Source organism: Anopheles gambiae, chromosome 2, assembly GCF_943734735.2.
Source record: "Anopheles gambiae chromosome 2, idAnoGambNW_F1_1, whole genome shotgun sequence".
Taxonomy (NCBI): Eukaryota; Metazoa; Arthropoda; class Insecta; order Diptera; family Culicidae; genus Anopheles; species Anopheles gambiae.
The window spans coordinates 5,829,103-5,849,444 of record NC_064601.1 but is presented as its reverse complement, the minus strand read 5'-3'; the positions used below and the strand labels follow the sequence as shown (position 1 = coordinate 5,849,444).

Below are 20,342 nucleotides of genomic sequence, written 5' to 3'. Positions count from 1 at the left end.
CCCCGGAGTGTCGAGTCCGAGACCTAACACCACTTATGTGTGCGCGCGCGCGTGTGTGTGTGTCTGTGAGTCATGGGACCGGGTTGTTGCTGCCGTTACCTTACCACCCCTCCCCCCCCCCCCCTCTTCTACACAGGCTACAAAGTTGTTTCACATCGCGTTACGATCGAGCTTCTACTGGAGGAGGAGGAGCGCAGCGCAAGGAAGATCGGATCGGGCAGATGGCTGAGACTCGTTAGGGGGGGGGGGGGGGGGGGATGCAGGATTGGGTATGAATGCTAATACGATTCTGTTTGACGCAGCATTCGAAATAAAACGACGCAAAATGCTGCCGAACGGCTCTTGGCGGTGGTGTTGGAGCTTCGTCGTGGGAGATGATCTTTTCAGCCAGATTGTAGAAACTTGAATTTCTACTTTCTTTCTAGGATAATTTGTCTCCCCTCCCCTGCATCCCGTGAGTCACGTGGAAAGTGTTTCACGAGTTTACTTCGCTGGAATTAATATCTTATTTCCAATAGTTTATGTGTAGTGTAATAAACATGCACACACATCACCCAAGATCTTGCATTTTAGTGATGGGTAGTTTGCAGATTTTGCCGGTGCCGGATCGATCCGATAACGAGATAAGGTAGAGAGCGGAGGGACGAGGAGCGATTGTCTCGGGTGAGTCCCAATTCGGATTCATTTTGATTCTGGAATAGTTCGGAGTCGTCCAGAGTCGTCTGGATTTGTCTGGAGTCGTTTAGTGGTGTCTGGAGTCGTCTGAAGTCTTCCTCTAGAGTTGTCTGGAATTGTTTGGAGCCATTTGGAGAGGTTCGGAGCCGTATGAACATACGATTTGCACGAACTCATTTGAGCTTTTCCGAAGTTTTCCGGAGTCGCCGAGAGTCATCTGGATTCATCTCGAGTTATCTGGAGTCTGTTGGAAACGGTTGAAGCCGTACGCAGTCGCAAATAAGACACCCGAGCTCGTTCGAAGTCACCCAGACTCGTCCGAAGTTGTCCGAAGTCGTCTGGAGTTGTCGGGAGTCGTGCGGAGTCGCAATAAGTCATCCAAAGTCGTTCGAAGTTGTCCGACGTCGTCTGGAGTTATGCCGACTCATCTAAACTTGCCCTAGTTGTTCGATGTCGTCCTGAGTCGGAGTCGAATCTGATTTTGAATCGGAGTCGCATTCAGTTTTTCAGAGTCGTGGAATCGTACCGGATCCACGACTCTCCGTATTACCCATCACTACTTGCATCGATATGTCAGTTTCACCTTTTCTTTCTATCCCTCACGGGATTCCTTGCCCAAACCGCACCAACCGCCGATGGTCCAACCACGTCCGAAGCACGTATGACCCACTCCGGTGGAGGGAGGACATGCAATTGCATATTAAATATGGCAGGTTGCCTCCGCTCACGTTTACGGCACTGGCACAGGTCGGTTGCACAGTCAGCTTCAGACCCCCTCGCTCAGTTTGTATCCAATCACGCCTGTATCTCTATCGATGGCAAGATCTTAATCCTGGATCGTGTGGCAGCCGCCATCATGTCGATGAGTAATCCAAAACTCGTGCGATCAGTCAGCAAAACAACCGATCATATGCATAATCGGTGACGACACTGCCGTATGTGTGCAACGCGATCGGCGCACTTGATGACGTTATTAACTCGCGATGGTGATCGGTCGGTCCGTCGGTTGTTTGGAGGAGAGAGGGACTGCCAGCTCATTCTACACTTCTAAGAACGCGTTAGTGCTTCACCAAACTCTTACATCGGGAAGTGGTTCTTTCACATTAACATGAGTCTGATTCTTAGTCAGAAAAGAAAGAAGAAAACATACATTCCTTTAATTCACTTCTGAACAAAGATCCAAAAACGGGGAGGGGAGTTTTTGTGTTTTATTTCCAGAGAATAGTAGAACATTAGTATGTGACTGCATGTTGTGGGGTCAGTGTGTCTATGTGTCTCAATTCAGTGCTTCTGCAATTGCATATGTGTCTGTGTGTATGTTATCTGTAATTAATTTCCTCTCTAGCACCACGGTTTCCTGTTTTATCCTTTTAATTTTTTTCTCTCCCACCCTTCCCTTCTTACGCATTATCTCTCTCTCTCTCTCCCTCTCTCTTTCTCCTATCTCTCTCTCGCAACGAAAGCCTCTCGCTCACTTATCAAATCATTCAATTTAAACTAGCATATATTAAGCATATTATAAAGATGATCGTGTCTCAGAGCTTAACGATAACTCTCACGTCAGAAGAGGCCTGTGCCTTCCCTCCCCTTCTGTTCTTGTTCCTTGCTTCGCTGTACCATTTACATTGTACAGTGTTGGAAATCCCTCAAATAAAGCGTGCCCGGTTTTACTCTTCTGCCGTCAGCCTGCCTAAAGGTTAATAAAGGTGCGTTGACTTGCTTAGCGTTTCAACTTGTTTTCCTTCGCGAATTCGTTTCTTTATTAATTCATTATAAGTTATTAAAAATCTATGCTTTGTATCTGTTTGTGATTTCATGTTTATGTTCCCTCGTTCCCTTCGTTTTCCAGTGCTTCTTAGTATTCGCATAGCAGTAGTAGTAGTAGTAGTAGTAGTAGTAATCCTATCCTATAGCTTACAGTTACATATACATACACATATAAAGGTTGGTGTGTGAATTATTCTGTTTCCAGTATGTTTGAGTGGGTATTTATTATTGGCAGAAAAATAGATGCATTTCTTGTGAATTCTTTTACAACACTATCATATCCCTAATATATATATGTGCCCCTCTAGCCTTTTTTTATACCTAATAATTATCCAGTCCATTCGATACGCTGATTTGACAGTGTGTGTGTGTGTGTGTGCTTGCAAAAAGGGAGATTTTTACGTGTCTCAGCAACATATTTTATACGCGCGGCAGAGGAAGGAAATCTAATTGCATTGCTTGTCGATCGCGCACCCACCTCCTCCCCGGCATGCTTTTGGCTTCGTTGATGGCCATTTTTTGTTTTTTTTTGTTTCCGGTTTTCTATATACAATTTTAATATCCACTTCTACGTTTGGATAGATTTTTACCGAAAACACACATTCGACTCTGTGTTTGTGTGTGTGCATATGTTTCTTATCTGACTACAGTTAAACCAAAGATATAGGTACAGGAGAAAGTTAAAGTTAAAGAATTCAGAAGAAAAAAAAAACTTCATACTATCGATCTTGCATGATCTGATCGTTTCTATACTCTTTCTCTCTATGCTACTACTGATCGTAGTCGTAATGGTTGTAATCATCTATGCATAATTATTCGAACAAATTCCTCTAGCACTCTATTAACAAAACAAAACAAAGTTCAGGCGCAGATTTATGTCTATATTCGTACAAATAAATAACAAATCCAAACAGAGCGCCGAACTTTTGGTCCCCCCCCCCTTTTTTACGCCCGTCCGTTCCGTGGGGGGGGGGGGGGGAGGAAATGATTTCGTAAAAGAAAAGAAGAAAAAAAATGCCAACAAACCTAACCCCTATAGCGGATAAAAAAATAGTGTATCCGCGTTAAAATGAATAAGAAGAAGCATTTAACAATAATAAATAGCAAATAACATACAAACATAAAGGTACAGCATGGAGTGGTGGTGTAGTGTAAGCATTGTATGAGTATGTTGGGTGTACCATCTATCCCGCGTGCGTCGTATGTGCTGCATGTGTATAGCGTGTACAGTACGTATGCAGGTGTGAGTATAGCGGCGAATTTCGCCAACAGCTCAGCTTCCTCGAGCTTGACCGCAACGATGCGCAAGAGCACCACCGTCAGCATACTGACGAGGGTCGAAAAATAGTTCAACAAAGTAAAAGTATTTATAAAATCATGCACATGTCTCGCTGGTGCTCTTGCTGCTGCTGCTGCTGCTGCATGTCGCTTCCGCGAGCCTTGATCGTCCAGCGCGGTTTCCTCAGCAGCGGAAACTCTCCCCCTACTGCGGCGGAAACCCCGTGGGCGACCCGGCTCGCCTGTTTGTAATGCCGTCGTTCCATTATTCGGTGGCAGTAGTGTTGGCTGCGAGGAGAAAATGCACGAACGCGGCTTGAAACCCGTTTCCGTACGACGCTCAGTCGTAGCAACGCTTCCATTTGCGACGCCGTTTTCTCCTCTTGCGAACCCACTCTCAAATAATCGGCACCGGCGTCGAGTTGTTGGTCCGTCGCAGTCGTGCCCCGCGTCCCGTCAGCAGGTACGATATGTCCACCACCGGCAGGGCGTTCGGGTTGAGCGTTAGCTTTTGCATCAGCCGTGCCAGTACCTGCTCCAGTCGGTTGCGCTTTTCCGCTAGCGTCTGTGGGGTTTTGCAAAAGGAAAAGAATGGGAAATATAAACATTATTTTGATGGGACAAGCACTAAGAATGTGGCAGAAAAGACGGCTTTCTTCTTTGGATCGCCAGTGACCACCATTATTGAAAGAGCGAAAGCAATTATTATTTATACCAGCACACAACTAAGAAGCTGGTGATCAATAGTTTGATCTAGAATCCTTTTTAAGGAGCCAATTGTAATTTTTATATGTAAAAGAGCGTTATTTTATCGAACTATGTATGTATGAACCTTTGTTCTGGTCGGCTTTGCCCCACCCGTCGGAGGCTGAACCGCGAGGGTACGGTCTGTGTTCAAGCCAGTCTTGAAAATACAGGAGAGAGACAAATAGAGAGAAAGAAAAAATAACAATCAAGGAAAGGTTGACGCCGCGCGTTTTATATAAAAAAACACAATGGTATGAGCGGGCAATGTAACAGTGGCAGTGGCATGATGATGACTGATTGTGAATGAAGATGATCCTTTAAAAGGATTCAATTACATCGTGAAACCCTTACACATGAGATGAGATGTATGAGATTAAGCGTAATGATTCGTGCTCGCGCACTGTCTCACAACTTACCTTCGGTGGCGGTGGCAACAGCTGTATGATCGGTGTCATCTTCTTCGAACCACCGGAATGGCTTCCGCCGGCTCCACCGAAACCGGACGACCCGCCGGCAGCGGATCCGGCCGACGTTTGTCCACCACTGCCGTCGTCCTTCTTCGAACCCTTCTTTTGCTTGTCCCGTATCGACAGTAGATGGGCCAGCGAACCAAGATCATGCGGCTGTTGATGTGTAAAAGAGCACAATGAATCAGTGATTTGTCCTTCGCACGTACGCCGCTGCACAGCCGCCACACTCATCATTACTTACCGCAAACGTTTTGGCTATCTTGAGCTTCTGCTCGAACTTGTGGAACGCGTACGATTTCATGCACACCGGGTGCGAGTGGCGCGAAATCTTCGAAAACAGCCGCGCACTCTTGTCGACGCGCAGCTCGCAGATGTACACGTGCGGCTCGGAGCTGTCGACCGGCCGGCCCTTGCAGAACGTGATCGGGTCGAGCACCCAGCACCGGTCCACCACCAGCTCGATCGGTATCACCTCGTACAGCGGCACGCGCATCACCTCGTTCGGGTAGAAGCGGCGCGTCGGCTCGTGGTACGTCTCGTGCGGCCGCAGATAGTGATGCCCGTACACAAAGCGCCGCCCCTCCTTGTCCTTCCACAGGCTTTCCACGCGAAAGATGTCACACTCGCTGTACTCGATCTTGCCGATCGTTTCGTACGTGTGCTTGCGGACCGGCGCGTTCGGGTTCTTCGGATCGGGCGACATCGGGATGTCGCGCAGCACGTACACCGTGTCGGTCTGGCGGATCTGCAGCTTGCCGCGCATCAGCGACACGTAGTACTGGTAGCCCTCCTCCGTGAACTCGTTCAGCGGAATCTCGTAGTTTACCTCGCGCGGATCGCACTTTTCGCACAGATAGTTCTCGACCGCCGGGTCCGCCTTGGTGCACTCGATGTGCTGCCACACGAGACACTTGGAGCACTGGATCATCAAACCCTCGTCCTTGAACAGCCCGCAGATGCAGCGGATAATGTCTTCCGGTTGCTCCTGGCGACGGCCGCGCTTCGGTTTCGGCGGCACCGCATCATCGGCCGGTTCCTTCTTCGGCACGAACCCGCGCAGCAGCTCGTTCTCCTCGCCGATGTACGCCTGCAGCTTCGGTACCTGCTGCTGCTTGCAGGTGTAGTAGTGCGATTTGAGCGCTTCCGAGGCGATCCCTTCCGGCGAGTTGATGCCGTAGTACTTGATCGCGTTGCTCAGCATGATCAGCAGATCTTCCTCGAACACCTTCGGCATGCGGTACACGCCCTGCTCGATGTTGGTCTCGATCTGTGCCAGATCGATCGGTTTCGGGATGCGCTCGTAGTACAGGGGCGTCTTCTTCTTCGATGGCAACTGCAGTTTGGTGATAAACGGCACTCCTTTATCATCTAAAAAGGGGGAGAAAAGCACCATAAGTCGATTGTATTTCACTCTCTCGCGGCTCGCAAGACTTACCTTTCAAGGTGGCAATTTCGGTGCAAATATCCTTTAGCGCCACCGCAATGCGGGCCGTCTTCTCCAGCTCCGGATCGTCCTCGACAAAGGCAAGTCCACGGGTGCGAATGTTGCGCGGACAGCGCAAGGCGGAGATTTGTGACGCAAGCGACGGTTTACCCGACCCGCCCGCTGTCTGATCACTTCCCGCAGCCGCTCCCTGGCCGCCGCTCTCGGTCGCAGCTGCACCCGCTCCACCATTTCCACCGCCGCCGGCCGATGCGAGTGTCGCGGCTCGTTCCTTCTGCCGGCGGATTTTGTTGAGATTGCGCAGCAAAAAGCAATGATGCTCGGCGATCAGTGCCCGCTCCTTGACCGACGGTGGATGGAACGTGGGCAGAGGCGTACCGTTCAGGTGCACAATCGGTTGGTTCTTCTTCGCCTGCCGTTTGCGCGATCGGGCCGCACTGCGTGGACTCAACTCGACCACCAGCGCCCCACTTGCTCCACTGCCACCTGCCGTACCATCGGCTCCGGCCGCTTTGCTCGCATCTGTGTCCGCACCCGCTTCGGTAGCATTTCGTTGGCCACCGGTGCCTCCAGGGCCACCAGCGCCGCCACCCGACGAACCGAGCGGGATCGGTTTGATGCGCTGCGATTTGCCCCCAATCACTCCGCGGCACTGTTCCGAGCCACAGCGGCACGGTTGCCCCTCGGAGGGATTGAACAGGCTGAAGTTGTAATCGTAGCAAAGCTCCTCGTTCGGCGGAATGTCACGCATAGCGAACAGCGCCATCCGGAACAGCCCGTTCACCGACCACTTCTGCATCTCGCAGTTCGGTGCGCAGGAATGGTTGACGAAGCGACAGTCGCTGCCCATCCGATGACCGTCGATCACCAAACCACCGTCCAGGTTGAGACAGTAGTGGTGCGTGTCGTTCAGGTACATCGTGCGCATGCGCTCCTTAAACTCCCGCTCGGTCACCACCTCGCCGAGGTACTCCATGATGAAGGTGCCCTTGCTGATGCGCTCCCGCGACCGGATGCCCCAGCCCTTCTCCTCCGTCATGAAGCGCTCCAGCCCGGGCGCGTACTCGTGCCGCTGGATGCACGTGTTGCGGCACCGGTCGCCGCACGGGCACTGCTCCGGCACGCACTCCGTGTACACCATCCGGTTGAGGCAGTCGTCCTGGCAGCCGCTGTCCGGTTTGCAGTTGCACTGCGTGTTGTTGTCGGTCGACGGGTTCGCCTTGACGTCGTAGTACACGTTCGTGCGGATCTTGCGATAGTTCCAGCTCGGCACCGAGTTGCGGCCGGGCAGCTTGCCGTTCTCCTGCAGCCACCAGAGATCGTACGGCAGCTGGAAGTCACGCACCGTACGGCGCAGGAACCGCTCGCAGTAGGCCGGCGGAGGGAGCAGCGTTTCCGGGGGCGTTTTCGGCCCCGAACGGCCTTCCCCGCCCGTCGTACCGTCGTCCTTGTAGCAGTCGGAGAACAGGCCCGCCGTAATGTACTTCTTGCGGGGCAGCTTCTTGCTCGTGCCGGCACCACGACCACCGGCCGCAGCACCACCCATCGCAAGCTCCCGCGTTTCACCGGAAGACGTCGGCGAGGGGGTGTCGGTGAGCCGGAGGAAATCCGACGGTCCCTCGTCCGGTGGGAGCGGATCGTGCTCCAGCTCCTCCGTCGAGCTGGCCGGCTGCAGCACGTGCGCCGTTTCCTCCGGATCGACCGGCTCGACGATGGGAGACGCGATGGCCGATCGCTTGGACAGATGGGCTGCCGTTTCCGGCGATGGTTCGGCCGAGCCCGGCAGCTCCTTTCGCGGCTTCTTGGTGGGCTTTTCGAGCTGTTGGGCTCGCAGCGTTTCATCGCTTTTGCCGCGCTTCAACCGCGTCGGAATCACGGTTCCCACCGGAGGCGTCGGCGTGACCGACTTGGATGCCGTCACTCTGGTCGCGAGACGAGCGCTTTCGATCGGTTCGGCAAGGCCGGGAGGCACCGATTTGCGACCGTCCAGTCGCTGCTTCTTTCTGCCTGCGGTGCGCTCGGCCGCAGCCACCGTCGGGCTGGGTGAGGAGAGCGGAGAGGCGGGCGTACGCTGCATGGACGCTGCCGAAGGGTTGCCAGTGAGGGCGAGCGCCGTCCGAGGCCGTCCACGACCGGGTCCGGCAGTGGCGGTGGGCGAGTTGGGCGTTTCCGTTGCCGTAATGGGTGAGGTTGTGCGCGGCCGGCCCCTCGGTCGGCCGGGTGTCTTCGGCGAGGTGGCAATCGGTTCGATCACCACCGTCGGCGTGATGACCGACTGCATGCGCGAGATGGAGCGCGAATGGAGGCGCTTCAGCAGCGGCATCGAGTCCAGTGACGTCGAGTCCTCGTTGTGCAGTGCGGCAATTCCGCCGGAATGGGGACGCACCGGTGTGCTGGACTGGGACGCTCCCTTTCCGGCCGACTCGTGCTCTGCATCGTGGTGGTGGTGGTGGTGCAATTTCTTCACCTCGGACGGATCCAGCGCCACCGAGGAGCTGCGCGTTCGACGAATGACTCCGGCGGCATCATCCTGCGGCGCTGTTTCCGCACTCGTGGCGGGTTCTTTGCCGGCTCGCTTTGCTGCCGAAGGAGGCCTCCCGGGTGGTAGACGGCTGTTTTCCTTGTTTTCCTTAGCCGCGGCACCCTTGGACAGGGTTTCGCTCAGCCGCACAATGTTGGGCAGCTGCTCCGACGCAACCGACACACTCTTGCTACGGTTTCGCTCCTTTGCCGATCGGATTTCCGTGTCCATCGAAGCCTTCTGACGCTTACCGACTGCCGTCTCGGGCAGTGGCTTCGGTGCTTCCTGTCTCTTCTTGCCTTTGCGACCTACTGTGCCGGCCGCTGCTGCCGGCGGTTCGTCTCTGAGTCCTCTCGAGCGTTGTGCCGCCAACTGATGCTCCGCTGCCAGTGGGTTTATCACGGACTTACGGCCACGGCCTCCCGTCGCCGGTGGCGTCGTTGCAACGTCGCGAGAACCTCCTCCCGGTAGAGGCAGCTTGCCCTGCAGCTTCTCCAGGCTTACCACGGACAGTCGAGGTCGCCCAACGCCCGTGTGTCGCTCGATAAAGCAGTCCGTCGGTTCGCCCTCCTTCGGTACGCGATCGCACGCCGCATGCTTTCCTGTAGAAGGGTGATGCTGCTGCTGCCTTTCCTTCATACGCGTCTTTTCCGCCTCGGACGGTACGTGGCGCGTTAGGTTGGACGAATCGAACAGATCCGGCCCGACTTCCGGCTTCAAATCCAGCACCGACAGCCCATCGTCCAGAGGGTCATTGTCCGGCAGCTTCTTCTTCTTCTTCTTCACCGTGGGAAAGCCAGTGCGATTGGGCTTTTTGCGCTTTTTCTTCATCAGCAGATGATGGGCGCCGGTTTTGGTGAGCAGCTTCTCCAGCACCTTCTCGGAGGAGGCGGACGCGGTCGAGATGGTCGCCAGCAATGCGCTGCCCGCTCCCAGCCCGGCCGCTTTTCGCTGGGCAGCCGTCAGCACCTGCAGTTCCTCCGATTCTAGCTTGGTGGCCACATTGCCCGAGGAGCCAGAGGAGGAGGACCCAATGGCACCGGCGGCAGCAGCAACGTCTTTGCCACCCAAGCGAGGCGAATCGAGCATTTCAACCTTTGCGATAAGCGACGGTATGGAAGAGGGTGGCGGTATCACCAGCTCCAGATCGACCGTTGGCTCAAACACTCCTGGCGGTGGTCCGGCAGACGAGGCGGAGTACGCACCAGAAGAGGCGGCTGGATGCACCGATCCGGACGATTGTATAACCGATGGCCGTGCCGGTGGCGTTGAACGATGTTGGGGCCCGGCTGAATTTTCACTCGTTGTGCCGGGTTGACCGGAAGCTCCCGTTGCTTGCCGCTCCCGACTGACGGTCGAGGACGAAATCGACGATCCTTCCTGCTGGCGATTGGTCTTTTTCTTGCTTCCAGCCACAGGAGGATTCGCTTGTCCAGCAGCATTAGAGGGACTTCCACCAACAGCGCCATCAACAGCCGCCTTTCGACCAACGGTATGTCCGTCCGATGGAGAGCTTCCTGCATCGCCCACCGTGCCCGACGCTCCACCTCCGTTCACGATCGTCAGCGGAGAATCGCTCGACTTAATCTGCAGCTGCAGCTCGGTGTCGGTCGGGACGGGACCGGGTTCGGGGGATTTCAGTAGATGCCGTTTCTTTGGCGTCACCGCCTTGGTGGCTGCACCCGAGATGGAAGACCCAGTCGCTGCCGAGTTGGCCGATGATCTCGCGCCACTCGCAAAGGCGCACGGGTTCAACACTGTATGGCTGCCGATGAAGCTTGAATTTGCTGACCCGGAACCGGACCCCGTAGCGCCACTCGTAGAACTGTTTCCACTATCAACGTTACTTCCAGCGGCAGTAGCGCTACTACCACCAACACCACCACCGTTACCCCCACTACTACCGGTCTTCACTTCATCCACTCCACTGTTGTTGTCACTGTTGTTTCCTTTCTCGCCCGGTGTCAACAGGTAGTGCCGTTTCTTGAGCGGAAGTTTGTGATCGTCCGGGCTCTGCGTTGGGACGGTTTTCTTGTTCCGCCGCTTGCCCGTACCACCACCACCGCCGGCTCCGCCACCATTGCCTAACGCAGCGGCACCTCCACCACCACCGCCCGGTGCATTTGCCCCACCCGCTGTCGAGGGGGAGTCCGTCACATGCTCGGAAGCTTTCCGTTTCTTCACCGAGCGCTTGGTTTGGTGTCCCTTGCCCGATGTTGGTGTTGCGGCGGCAGGTGCATTCGTGGCCGTTGCCTCCTCCGGTGGGCTTACTGATCGACCAGCGCCGGACGATGCTTGGCCAGCTTCATTGTTAACCGTTCCACCCACAATGCGACACATGCCACTGAAGCTTTCGCTCAGCCGATCGATCTCAACGTTCAGCTTCAAATCGAGCCCGGATGAACTGGCCGCACCACCAGCAGCACCACCATTACCACCGCCACCTCCGCTCACCATCTCCGCCGTAGTGCCGGGTGCCACCGACATCGAACGTAGCCGCTTCTTGCGCCGCCTCATCCTGGCCGCCGCATGCCTCGAGCCGGCCGAACGACTGCTGCACCGGCTCATCGTGCTCAGGCGCCGCTGCCGTATCTTGCCGCAGCTGCCGATCACACCGTAGCTCTTGACCGACATCACCTCCAGCCGGTCGCTGGCGCAGCTCTTCCTTCGGCTGCGCTTCGAGCAGACCGACTTGGTGGGCGATGCCTTCGGGATCGTCCCGTCGGCAATGCGCGCCAGCAGGTCGACCGAACCGGCAATGCCGCCGAGCGCAAACGAGGACGTGGACTTCTGAAACCGCCGACTGCACTCCTCCGAGTTCTTGATCACGTTCGCTTTCGAGAGGGGAAGCTTCTTGACCCCCAGCAGCCGACCGCCTTCCTCCGCGTCGTCCTTGGCGGCATCGTCGGCCGCCGCACCACGCAGCAGAAACGCGGCAAAAGCATTCTTCGGCGCGACGGTCGTGCTGGAGAAGGTGTAGATGGAGGATTTTTTCGCTTCGCTCGACCCGGGCTGCTGCTTGCCGCTGCTGCTGCCACTCATCGATGCAACTACCCGGTCGAAGTTGTTGACCGGCAGCACCGGAGCGGTGCTGTTCTTCGGCGCGAGCAAAACGTCCAAACTTCCAAGCGTTTTGCCGGCGGGCTGGGCGGCGGCTGTGGCCGTACTTCCCGTCCGACCCGGTTGCTTTTTCACGCCCGGTGGTCGACCACGCTGGCCCGGTTTCTTCACCAACGCGGACGACTTTTGCTTCAGCGCGACGGAAGCAGTCGCAGCGATCGAAGGCTTCGTCGGTGGGTCTTTCGGGGCGGGCTGCAGTGGTTTGGTCCGGACGCGGTCACCAAACCGTCGCTTTACCACCAGCTCTGCCTCTTCTTCCTCGTCCTCGTCCTCATCGTCCGAGTCGAGCTTGTTGCTGCCGTGCTTTGCGTGATTCGCTTTCCTTCTCCGATCGATCGTCGTGCTGGAGGGCGGTCTGCCTCGGGGAGCTTTTGCGGCTCCACGCCCTTTTGCGACAGTTTTCGGCGGGGTGGGTTTTCGGGGCGTTCGCGGAAGCTTTGCGTTCGGTTTGGTGGTAGCCACGTTCGCTTTCCTTCCCCTGCCAGACGTTGCTCGTTTCACCTTGTCCGCCCCGCTGCTGCTGTTCGCACCACGATCCACACCGGAATGGTCCGTGAATAAGCTCTCGCGACTCTCGGCACTGCTGCTGCTCGTACTGCTGCTCGTGCTGCTGCTATCTTCGTCGCTCGTACTGCCCAGCGTCAGCCCCGCCATGAACATTATTTCCAGCTCGCCAACGCTGGCCGACTTGGTGCTGCCACCGCCGCCGCCCCCATCGCTCGACGCGTTGTAGTTTTTCCGATCGCTGAGATTGTTGTTGTGATGCTGATGGTCGTGCTGGTTATGGTGCTGCTGCTGCTGCGACTGCTGATGGCTGCCTATTTTCTTGCGCCGTTTTCGCCGCACCTGTTTGCGATGCCGCGTGCTGCAGTCGCTGCGATAGCCGCAGCTCTTCGCCCGCCCGTAGTCGCTGCGGTAGCCTCCCGCCCGGCTGCAGCTGCGCCTCGAGCGAGAGCTAAAGTCCGACTTGTAGCCGGACAGCCGGCTGCGCCCACTGCTCGCTCCAACGCCGCCATAGTCGCTGATGTAACCGCTCTGCGAGGCAAGCCGCTTGCTGCAGCAGATCGTCGAATGGCCACCGTCGCTCTTGTACCCGCTGAGCCGTGGTTCGTGAAACTTTTTGCTAATATCGATCTTCTGCCAGTGCGGATCGAGCCGATCCTCGGCTTGCTGCTGCGACCGGGCGGTCGGATCGTTCGCAGGGCCTCCCCGTCCGGCGCCGGCTGGCTGCTGATGCGCTGCCGTGTCCTTCTTCGGCGGTCTCCCGACGCCCCGTTTCTTCGGCCCCCGGGGAGGATACAGGACGCGCTCGGTAGCGTACGTGTTGCGATCGAGACAGGAGGTGAGCGCGTAGGACGACGCGGCGGCGCCGGACGTTCGGCTTCCGCTCCCGGCGGCTCCCGGTGGCGCGGGTAGGACCGAGTTTGCAGCGTACGCCGCTCCACCGGCCGACAGTATGGCACTCGAGGCACTCGAAGCGCTTCCCCGTGCTTCCGATTTGCTGCGGCGCGATGAGGTGGACGAACCGGTCGCTCCCACCGTCGATCGCAGGTGAGACGCCGATCTCGTTTTATCCGTCTTCGGTGAACCGGTGGAGCTGTGCGTGGACAGAATGCCCGAGTCGGGCGACTCGCTAACGGTCGGAATGGTGACCGACCGGGACGAACCGGTCGGTCGGGCTGCGGGTGGTGGGGCGGGTGCTGCTTGCAAGCTTGACTTTGGAGGACGACCGCGACGTTTCGGTGCCGGGGCTGGTACCGGCAGGTCCGTCGTTTTCATGCCCCCGGTGGTAAGCCCATTTACTAGCGGAGTGTTACGGCCCACCGAGGCAGGCGGCAACGTTGAAGGTACGGGAGATTCAGTCTTAATTTTGCGGACATCCAACTCAAATGCTGCCACTCCACCACCGCCACCACCTCCCGGACCTGGACCGGCGCTTCCTATCGCTGGGTCTGCCCCTTCCTCCATGGAGGAAGAGGAAGACGACGAGGACGAGCCTGACGACGATGACGACGAGGAGGATGAGGATGGCGAACCACCTCCACCACCGCCACCACCGGCACTGTTGGCAGCCGATCCGCTCACACCCGCCGGCATCGCTCCCGCGCCGCCGCCACCAACCGTGCCAAGCATTTGCGTCTTTACGACGAAATCCCGCAACAGGCTGGACGTGTACTGTTGCGTCGGGGCGGACAACCCCCGGATACTTTCGGCATCGGAACCACTTTCCACTCGCCGAATGGCTGCACTGACTAGCGCCGGAAGCTCGTTGTCACTCGAGCACGAACCGCCCTCGGCCGTCAGCCCACCGTCCCCGGCCGACGACATGCCACCGCCGAGTGTCGGTGGAAACGCACCGTGCTGTTTGGCCGGTGTGGACGTGGAGAGGGGTGGCCGGTTCAGCAGCAGCCCCCCTGCACTGCCATCGGTCAACGTTAGCAGACCATTGCCGTCCTTGCCGCTGCCTTTCGTCGACTGTAAGCTCTTCGCTTTCGTTCGCATTGCCGCGAATGCTTTGCCGTCCTCGTCTGAGGAGCTCGTGTCGGACGAAGTGAATTCGTTTGTCCGGTTCGCCGTACCGCTCTTGCTCCCGCTGCGCCCGCTGGGCAGATCTTCCTCGTCCTCCTCATCGCTACTGCTGGATGTAGCGGTTCGGCTTGCCTGGAGTGGAAAGAAAGGAAGAGGAATTATTTAAACCATCGATTGGAAAGTACATTTAAAGTATAAAGAATGCGAGAAATCGATTCGTATTTTTAATTTTTTGGTTAGGACCACCTTAACCGAAATTATCACAACTCATAAATGATATTCTAGGCAACAAATGTTGAGAGAAAAACCACATTTTATCATTTGCATATGTGTCCCCGTTATGTGGTTTTTGAAAAGCCTCGCGGTCATTAAATCATCACGTACAAAACCGCATGCATCCGAATATGAGTTCATCGCACGGTCGTTTGTGGTTTTGAAATGACAGACACACAAAGGCAAATCAAGCATGTTTTATGGCTTTAACTAATGGCGCACTGCTTTAAAATTCTATCATGATTGTGTTAAGTTGAGCCAAAAATTAAATATTTAAAAATCGCATTAAACTATACGTCCCAAATCACGTCCTCCAACAGATCCGCAAGAATGCATCTAAGTCTAACAAACTTCTCGATAAACTGCTCCAGTTTTTTCAAGCTTGACCTACTCCCTCCGGTACGCATAAAACCAAAAACATACCTTCTTTCGCTTGAGAATTTTCTGCTTTTTGCCAGCTGCGATAGCACTCCCAGACGCGACCGCCGCTGACGCCGCTGTCCTTGCATGGCGTCCCCCACCCACCGTTTGCTTCGCCTTATCGTCCTGCTGCTGCTGATGATGATGATTGCTGTTGTCGCCGGCGGTACTGCTCGTGTCGCTATCGCTGTTGCTCGTGCAGGACGAGAAGGACGAGCTGGCCGAACTGGAATCACTTTCACTGACACTTTTCTTCGTGCGACCCGCACTGCTGCCATCGTTGCCCGACGACGACCGACGCTTCCTAGCCTTGGTGTGCATCGTTCTGCCCCGCTCTTCCCGTTTGTCGTCGGGCAGCATTCTACTGCCCTGCTTGCGCGAGGCAGCCGTTGCCGTTAACGCTTTGCTACCACCGCCTTCGCTCGACACACGCTGCTGGGCGGTTGAAGGTGGAGGTGCTCTAGCGCGAGTTGAACTCGCCTCCACCGCCGCCACCATGGCACTCTTTGCTGCAATGGATCCTTTCTTCGTGGCGCCGTCCTTGAACGAATCCACTTTCGTGGAGGATCCGGCGGGCGATGCGCGTTCGCCGCCGTGAACGTTTTCCGCATTTTTCTGCCTTCGATCAGCTGCTACTCCGCCACCGGCAGGAAGGCTGTCCTGTTGCATCAGCTGCTGGTGCTGATGGTTGGAACCGAGCGACGCCGTCGGTGAAGGCGTTGGTGTCGCGTTCGATTGGCTTCGAGGAATGGCTATTTTCATTCGAAGTCCGGCACTATCGGAACTGTTGGGGAATGTCAAATCAATGTTATTAGTGTTTGTTTCGTTTACTGGTCTTTTTCCGTTTGTCGCCGTACCTCATAACACTAAATTGTTGTGGTTTTTCTTGTGGCACTCCTCCTCCTCCTCCTCCGCCGCTGCTCTGTTTGCTGCTGGTTTTGCTCGTGGACGCCGACGACGAGTCGGAATCGCTCGACGAGTCCGAGCCATCGTCCGAGTCGGAGGAGGAAGAGGACGATGACGACGAAGAGAGCGGCGATTTGGCATTGTCCGCCGGATTGGTGCCAGCCGCGTCTGCTGTATTGCTTTTCACGATGGTCATTTTGCTGGGCGGCTGTGGAAAAATGCTAGTTTTTTGGGGAATAAAATAGAGTGCACGAGCACTTCGCCACACGAGTGCTTCACTGGCTTGCGCTTATTTCACTTCAATTCACAAGCAGTTCGTAAAAGCTTCACTGTGTTTTTTTTTAAATTCGTAATAACTGTTTGCATCTGCAATGAAAGTAAAAACAAAAAAACAAATTAATACCTTAGAGTAACCATATCTAAATCTAATTTAGCAATAAATCTCCGACATAATCCCTATTATTTGAAGCGATCCTTTTTCTCCATCCAAAAACTGCATTACGCTTCGGGCATGATGGATGCTATGTTATGACACCGAGTAATCTGCTAAAGGAAAGTGATCCCTACTCAATGAAAGTTATCTTCCGAAAGCGTTGGAAGTGTTTTCTAAAGAAATGTTGTCCTGCACGTTGTGTCCTTTCTTCCGCCCGACCAGCAAGCCCACCGATACTGTGTGCCTCATACATCATACATAATTTCCAGCAACCGCCCATGCGTCTCGCTTGGCAGGTAGCCGGCGGTGGCGGGCCCTCTTTTTCCATGTGTCTGTCCGGCCGACGGCGGTGGTAAAAGGGACCGACCGGGTCGAAGACGGTATCATAAATCTTTTTTTCACCCCCCGAACGACGAAGAGCGTGGAGAGGCGGCCACGGCACGATAGGTCGTGTGGTGCTCAAGGTCGAGGACCAAGCAGCGAGAGGACCGATGAGAGATATTGTCGAGGATAAGCATTCGTCCTTGGATTACGTCACGTAGCCACCCTCGCTCGAGTTTCTAGGCTAGGCGGCTGGTGGTTGGGCATTCTCGCAGCTGACACAATTGTTACTCAGTTTTGGTTTACAAACACATCTTGTGCCTTCTTCACTGAAGAGCAACGGGTGAACACGTACACAAACTGACGGGTTGTCTTCAGCCACATAACGAAGGGTAGAACATAAATAAATTACATTTATACAGACCAGCAGAAATTGTCAAATGCCGCTGCAACTACATACTGCCGCAAGCACCCGTCCACTCGATTTGTCCGCATTTCTTTACGTTATGCTAATACGCACACCAAACGGTGCACTTTCTTTCCACACGATCGTACACAAAAAAACCCGTATAAATTCCAAACCCAACTTCTTCAAACCAGTGGGAAACCGGTGGGAAACTATTTGGGTCATAATAACAGTTAAGGGGATTGTGGCTGTGGACGGTGATGACGACACGTTTTGGGGTGAACGATTCCTCTCTCGGGGTTCGGGTTCGGGCTGGCTTGGTAGGGCGCAGTGTGTGTGTGTGCTGTGCTGTGGATGTGAAGGAATGTGGTCACTGTTTGCTTCGTCGGTTGAATTACCATGTTTCAAACGGCAGATAATAAAAAAAGATCTATTTTTAATACACAAATTCGGGTAGTAAAAAAAACGCACGAAACTCTCTAATATCTTTGGCGCGGGGAATGTTTATAATACGGGTTACGGATAGTAGGAAAAACATAAACGTACCCGCACATGGAACATCAATCAGTGCCAGCGCACAAACACACTCACTCACACGCACGCACATACACACACACCAACACACACAGTTGTACTGCGTCAGTGTGGTAGTGGTGTGCAGCAGAAGGCGCCTGTTTTGACTGGCGCGTTAGATTTCACCAACACACGCGCACACGCCTGATGACAACACACAACAAGTACGCACACCACTCTTGGGAGCAACCAAAACATTACCAGCCTTTGCGCGCTCGTTTTCTCGCACCGCACACTGACTGACTGACGATTTTACGATCTATTTCACAGCACACTGCGAGAGACACTCGCAATAAAGACAAACACTAACTAACCTAACTAACCTAACTAACTAACACTAACACTAACCGATTTCATGCACGCAAATCCCTCCACGATCGATTCCGAACGCGTCTTACGGAGGGCACAGCCTGTATGACAGCTGCTGCTCTCAGATCAAAACATCGACTGGCGTTCTTCAGCAGCCTCCGATGTGTGTTTACACTTGCTCACACAGAGACACAAATCCCGCTATGATTTTCTTCATTCACGAATTTTTTGTTTAAAGGGTTTCCTCCGCCGGGCTTCGTGGCACTGAGCTGAGATGCGTCGTACTGCTGCTGCCCCGTCTGCTTCTAACGTTGCGAAACAAAACAAACCACCAACTGGCCCAACACAACTGACATGCACGCACGCACACACACACTCGCACCTCCGTCGAACGGAAGGGGGATTCTCTATCTCACGCACACACGCTCACTCAATCGCGACAAGCGAACGACCCTGCTGCTGCTGCTGCTTGTCGTTTCATCTCGCTCTCGCACACACGCACTCGCGCTCGCACTCGCCAATCTTCTTCCTGCGCTGTAGCTCACTATTTGCCACACACTTTCACCCCGCCGTACTGCTGCAAAAACTGCATCCCAAATTGTGCGTTCGGCCGAGCAGCGCCATAATGCGACTCGCTCACCTGAACTGCATCGCACACACACCCCGCACGGAAATCACGCCCGCCGTAAGGCTTTTTGCTCACGGCGAAATTTACTCCACTCCGCGGACACTTTATTGTAAAATGCACCCGACTGCGGGAGCGACACACTCACACACACGCGCTCACCACCCGTTTCGCTTACGCACGACAGACGACGACAGACGGCATGCAGCTGAACCGTTTATTCTCCCCCCTCCCCCTTGTGTACGTATAAATATCAATTCTAAAATGGCGTCTCACCGTCAAGACGACACCACACTGCTGGCACACACGGGCGAGCGGTAGAACAACATGCGAATTCGATTGCCGCACACTTTGCACGCGCGATTTTCGGTCGATTTCGATGCACTTTTTATGAAGAATGTGGAAAAAACCCACTTCAGTATTCAGCACCGCAAGCAGGATTTGGAATTATCTCACCCTCCCGATTGGTGTCGTCAGAGCATCAGAATTATGATGGGACATGTTGTGACGGCGACCCTTCGAACCCTGTTCTGCTTACCATCACTTTTGCTCACCATATTTCACACGGCTGATTTTTCCGCACAAACAGTAGGCCTAGCGCATCACACCGTCTGTGATGGAATCGGCTTTTTCCATCCCATCCTGCTGACCATTTTCGACGGACCACACTGGTGACGAAGGGCTGTTGTTTCTTCTCCCTTCTTCTTCTTCTTCTTCTTTCTACTCGACCGCTGCCAAAACCACTGTAATCTGTGCTGCTGTGCTGTAACTCTTTACCTTTTCTCAACTCCGCACAAAACTGCACACTCTCGCACGATGCACAATCACTAACCTGCAGTGCTGGGAACGGCTTCGAATGCAGTTTTACGTACGTTCGACCGCTTTTGCTGCACCGATCGCGGTTTTTTCTTTCCCGATTCGCACGGCGCGACTTTCGCGATGGAAAATATTTTTTCTCATTTCCACCGTCAGACTGAGCGCGCAGTCAAACGAGTGCAGCCGATCTCACCAACACCAACGGGACGGGCGCTGTGTGTGCCATACTGTCAGCAGCATACGCGCGCTCTTTCCCTCACACGCGCCAACACATGCAGACACACACACACACAGAGGCATACGTACGAACGTGCAAGCAGGCTAGAACGCGCAAAATTCGTGACGGACAGGTTAGCTCATTGGTTAGCTGTGTGGCGGTGCACTAGCGCCATATTGGGACGTTGTAACGGATCCAAGAATAAATTTGAACAATCACCTGCATCGATTGATTATCAACGGATTCTTTTGCAAAAATTCAATGGAAATTGGTGTGAAGATTATCTTTTCATTCAATATTTGCCTGGAATCTGATGATTTACAGTTTTTTTTTCGTAATTCTTTGCTTCTGCGATGTTTTGCGACGTTTTATTAACATCAACGAAAGAGAAAATGCTCCTCAACTCCTTGAAATGTGATCATGCTGTTAAGCTATGTAAAATCCCTTTCCTGCGCGATACTCCACCTCTATATTTCTCCACACACGTTCCAC

At 54.5% G+C, this 20,342-nt stretch overlaps 1 protein-coding gene across 7 annotated transcripts; it reads right to left on the bottom strand.

The window, feature by feature from the left end:
* Nucleotides 1–1,826: 1,826 nt before the first annotated feature.
* Nucleotides 1,827–19,912, bottom strand: LOC1281642 (histone-lysine N-methyltransferase ash1). 7 transcript variants are annotated; one of them, XM_061648012.1, is made up of 8 exons: nt 17,857–19,912; nt 16,102–16,516; nt 15,248–16,028; nt 6,373–14,683; nt 5,179–6,305; nt 4,884–5,090; nt 4,553–4,624; nt 1,827–4,285 (listed from the first exon to the last, which is right to left on the bottom strand). In XM_061648012.1, exons 2-8 carry the CDS (start codon nt 16,344–16,346, stop codon nt 4,118–4,120), a joined length of 10,911 nt encoding a protein of 3,636 aa, XP_061503996.1. In that variant the 5' UTR covers nt 16,347–16,516; nt 17,857–19,912; the 3' UTR covers nt 1,827–4,117. The 7 variants fall into 7 exon arrangements, with proteins under 7 accessions (XP_061503996.1, XP_061503999.1, XP_061504001.1 ...); XM_061648015.1 differs by having other exon boundaries at nt 18,232–19,912; XM_061648017.1 differs by having other exon boundaries at nt 19,595–19,831.
* Between the last annotated feature and the right edge of the window lie 430 nt (nt 19,913–20,342).

Coding starts and splice junctions, on each gene's coding strand:
- LOC1281642 (XM_061648012.1), bottom strand. CDS start 16,346: ATGACCATCGTGAAAAGCAATACAGCAGACGCGGCTGGCACCAATCCG. Junction 5,091..5,178: donor AGATAGCCAAAACGTTTGCG/GTAAGTAATGAT, acceptor ACACATCAACAG/CCGCATGATCTTGGTTCGCT. Junction 4,625..4,883: donor TGTTGCCACCGCCACCGAAG/GTAAGTTGTGAG, acceptor TGTATTTTCAAG/ACTGGCTTGAACACAGACCG.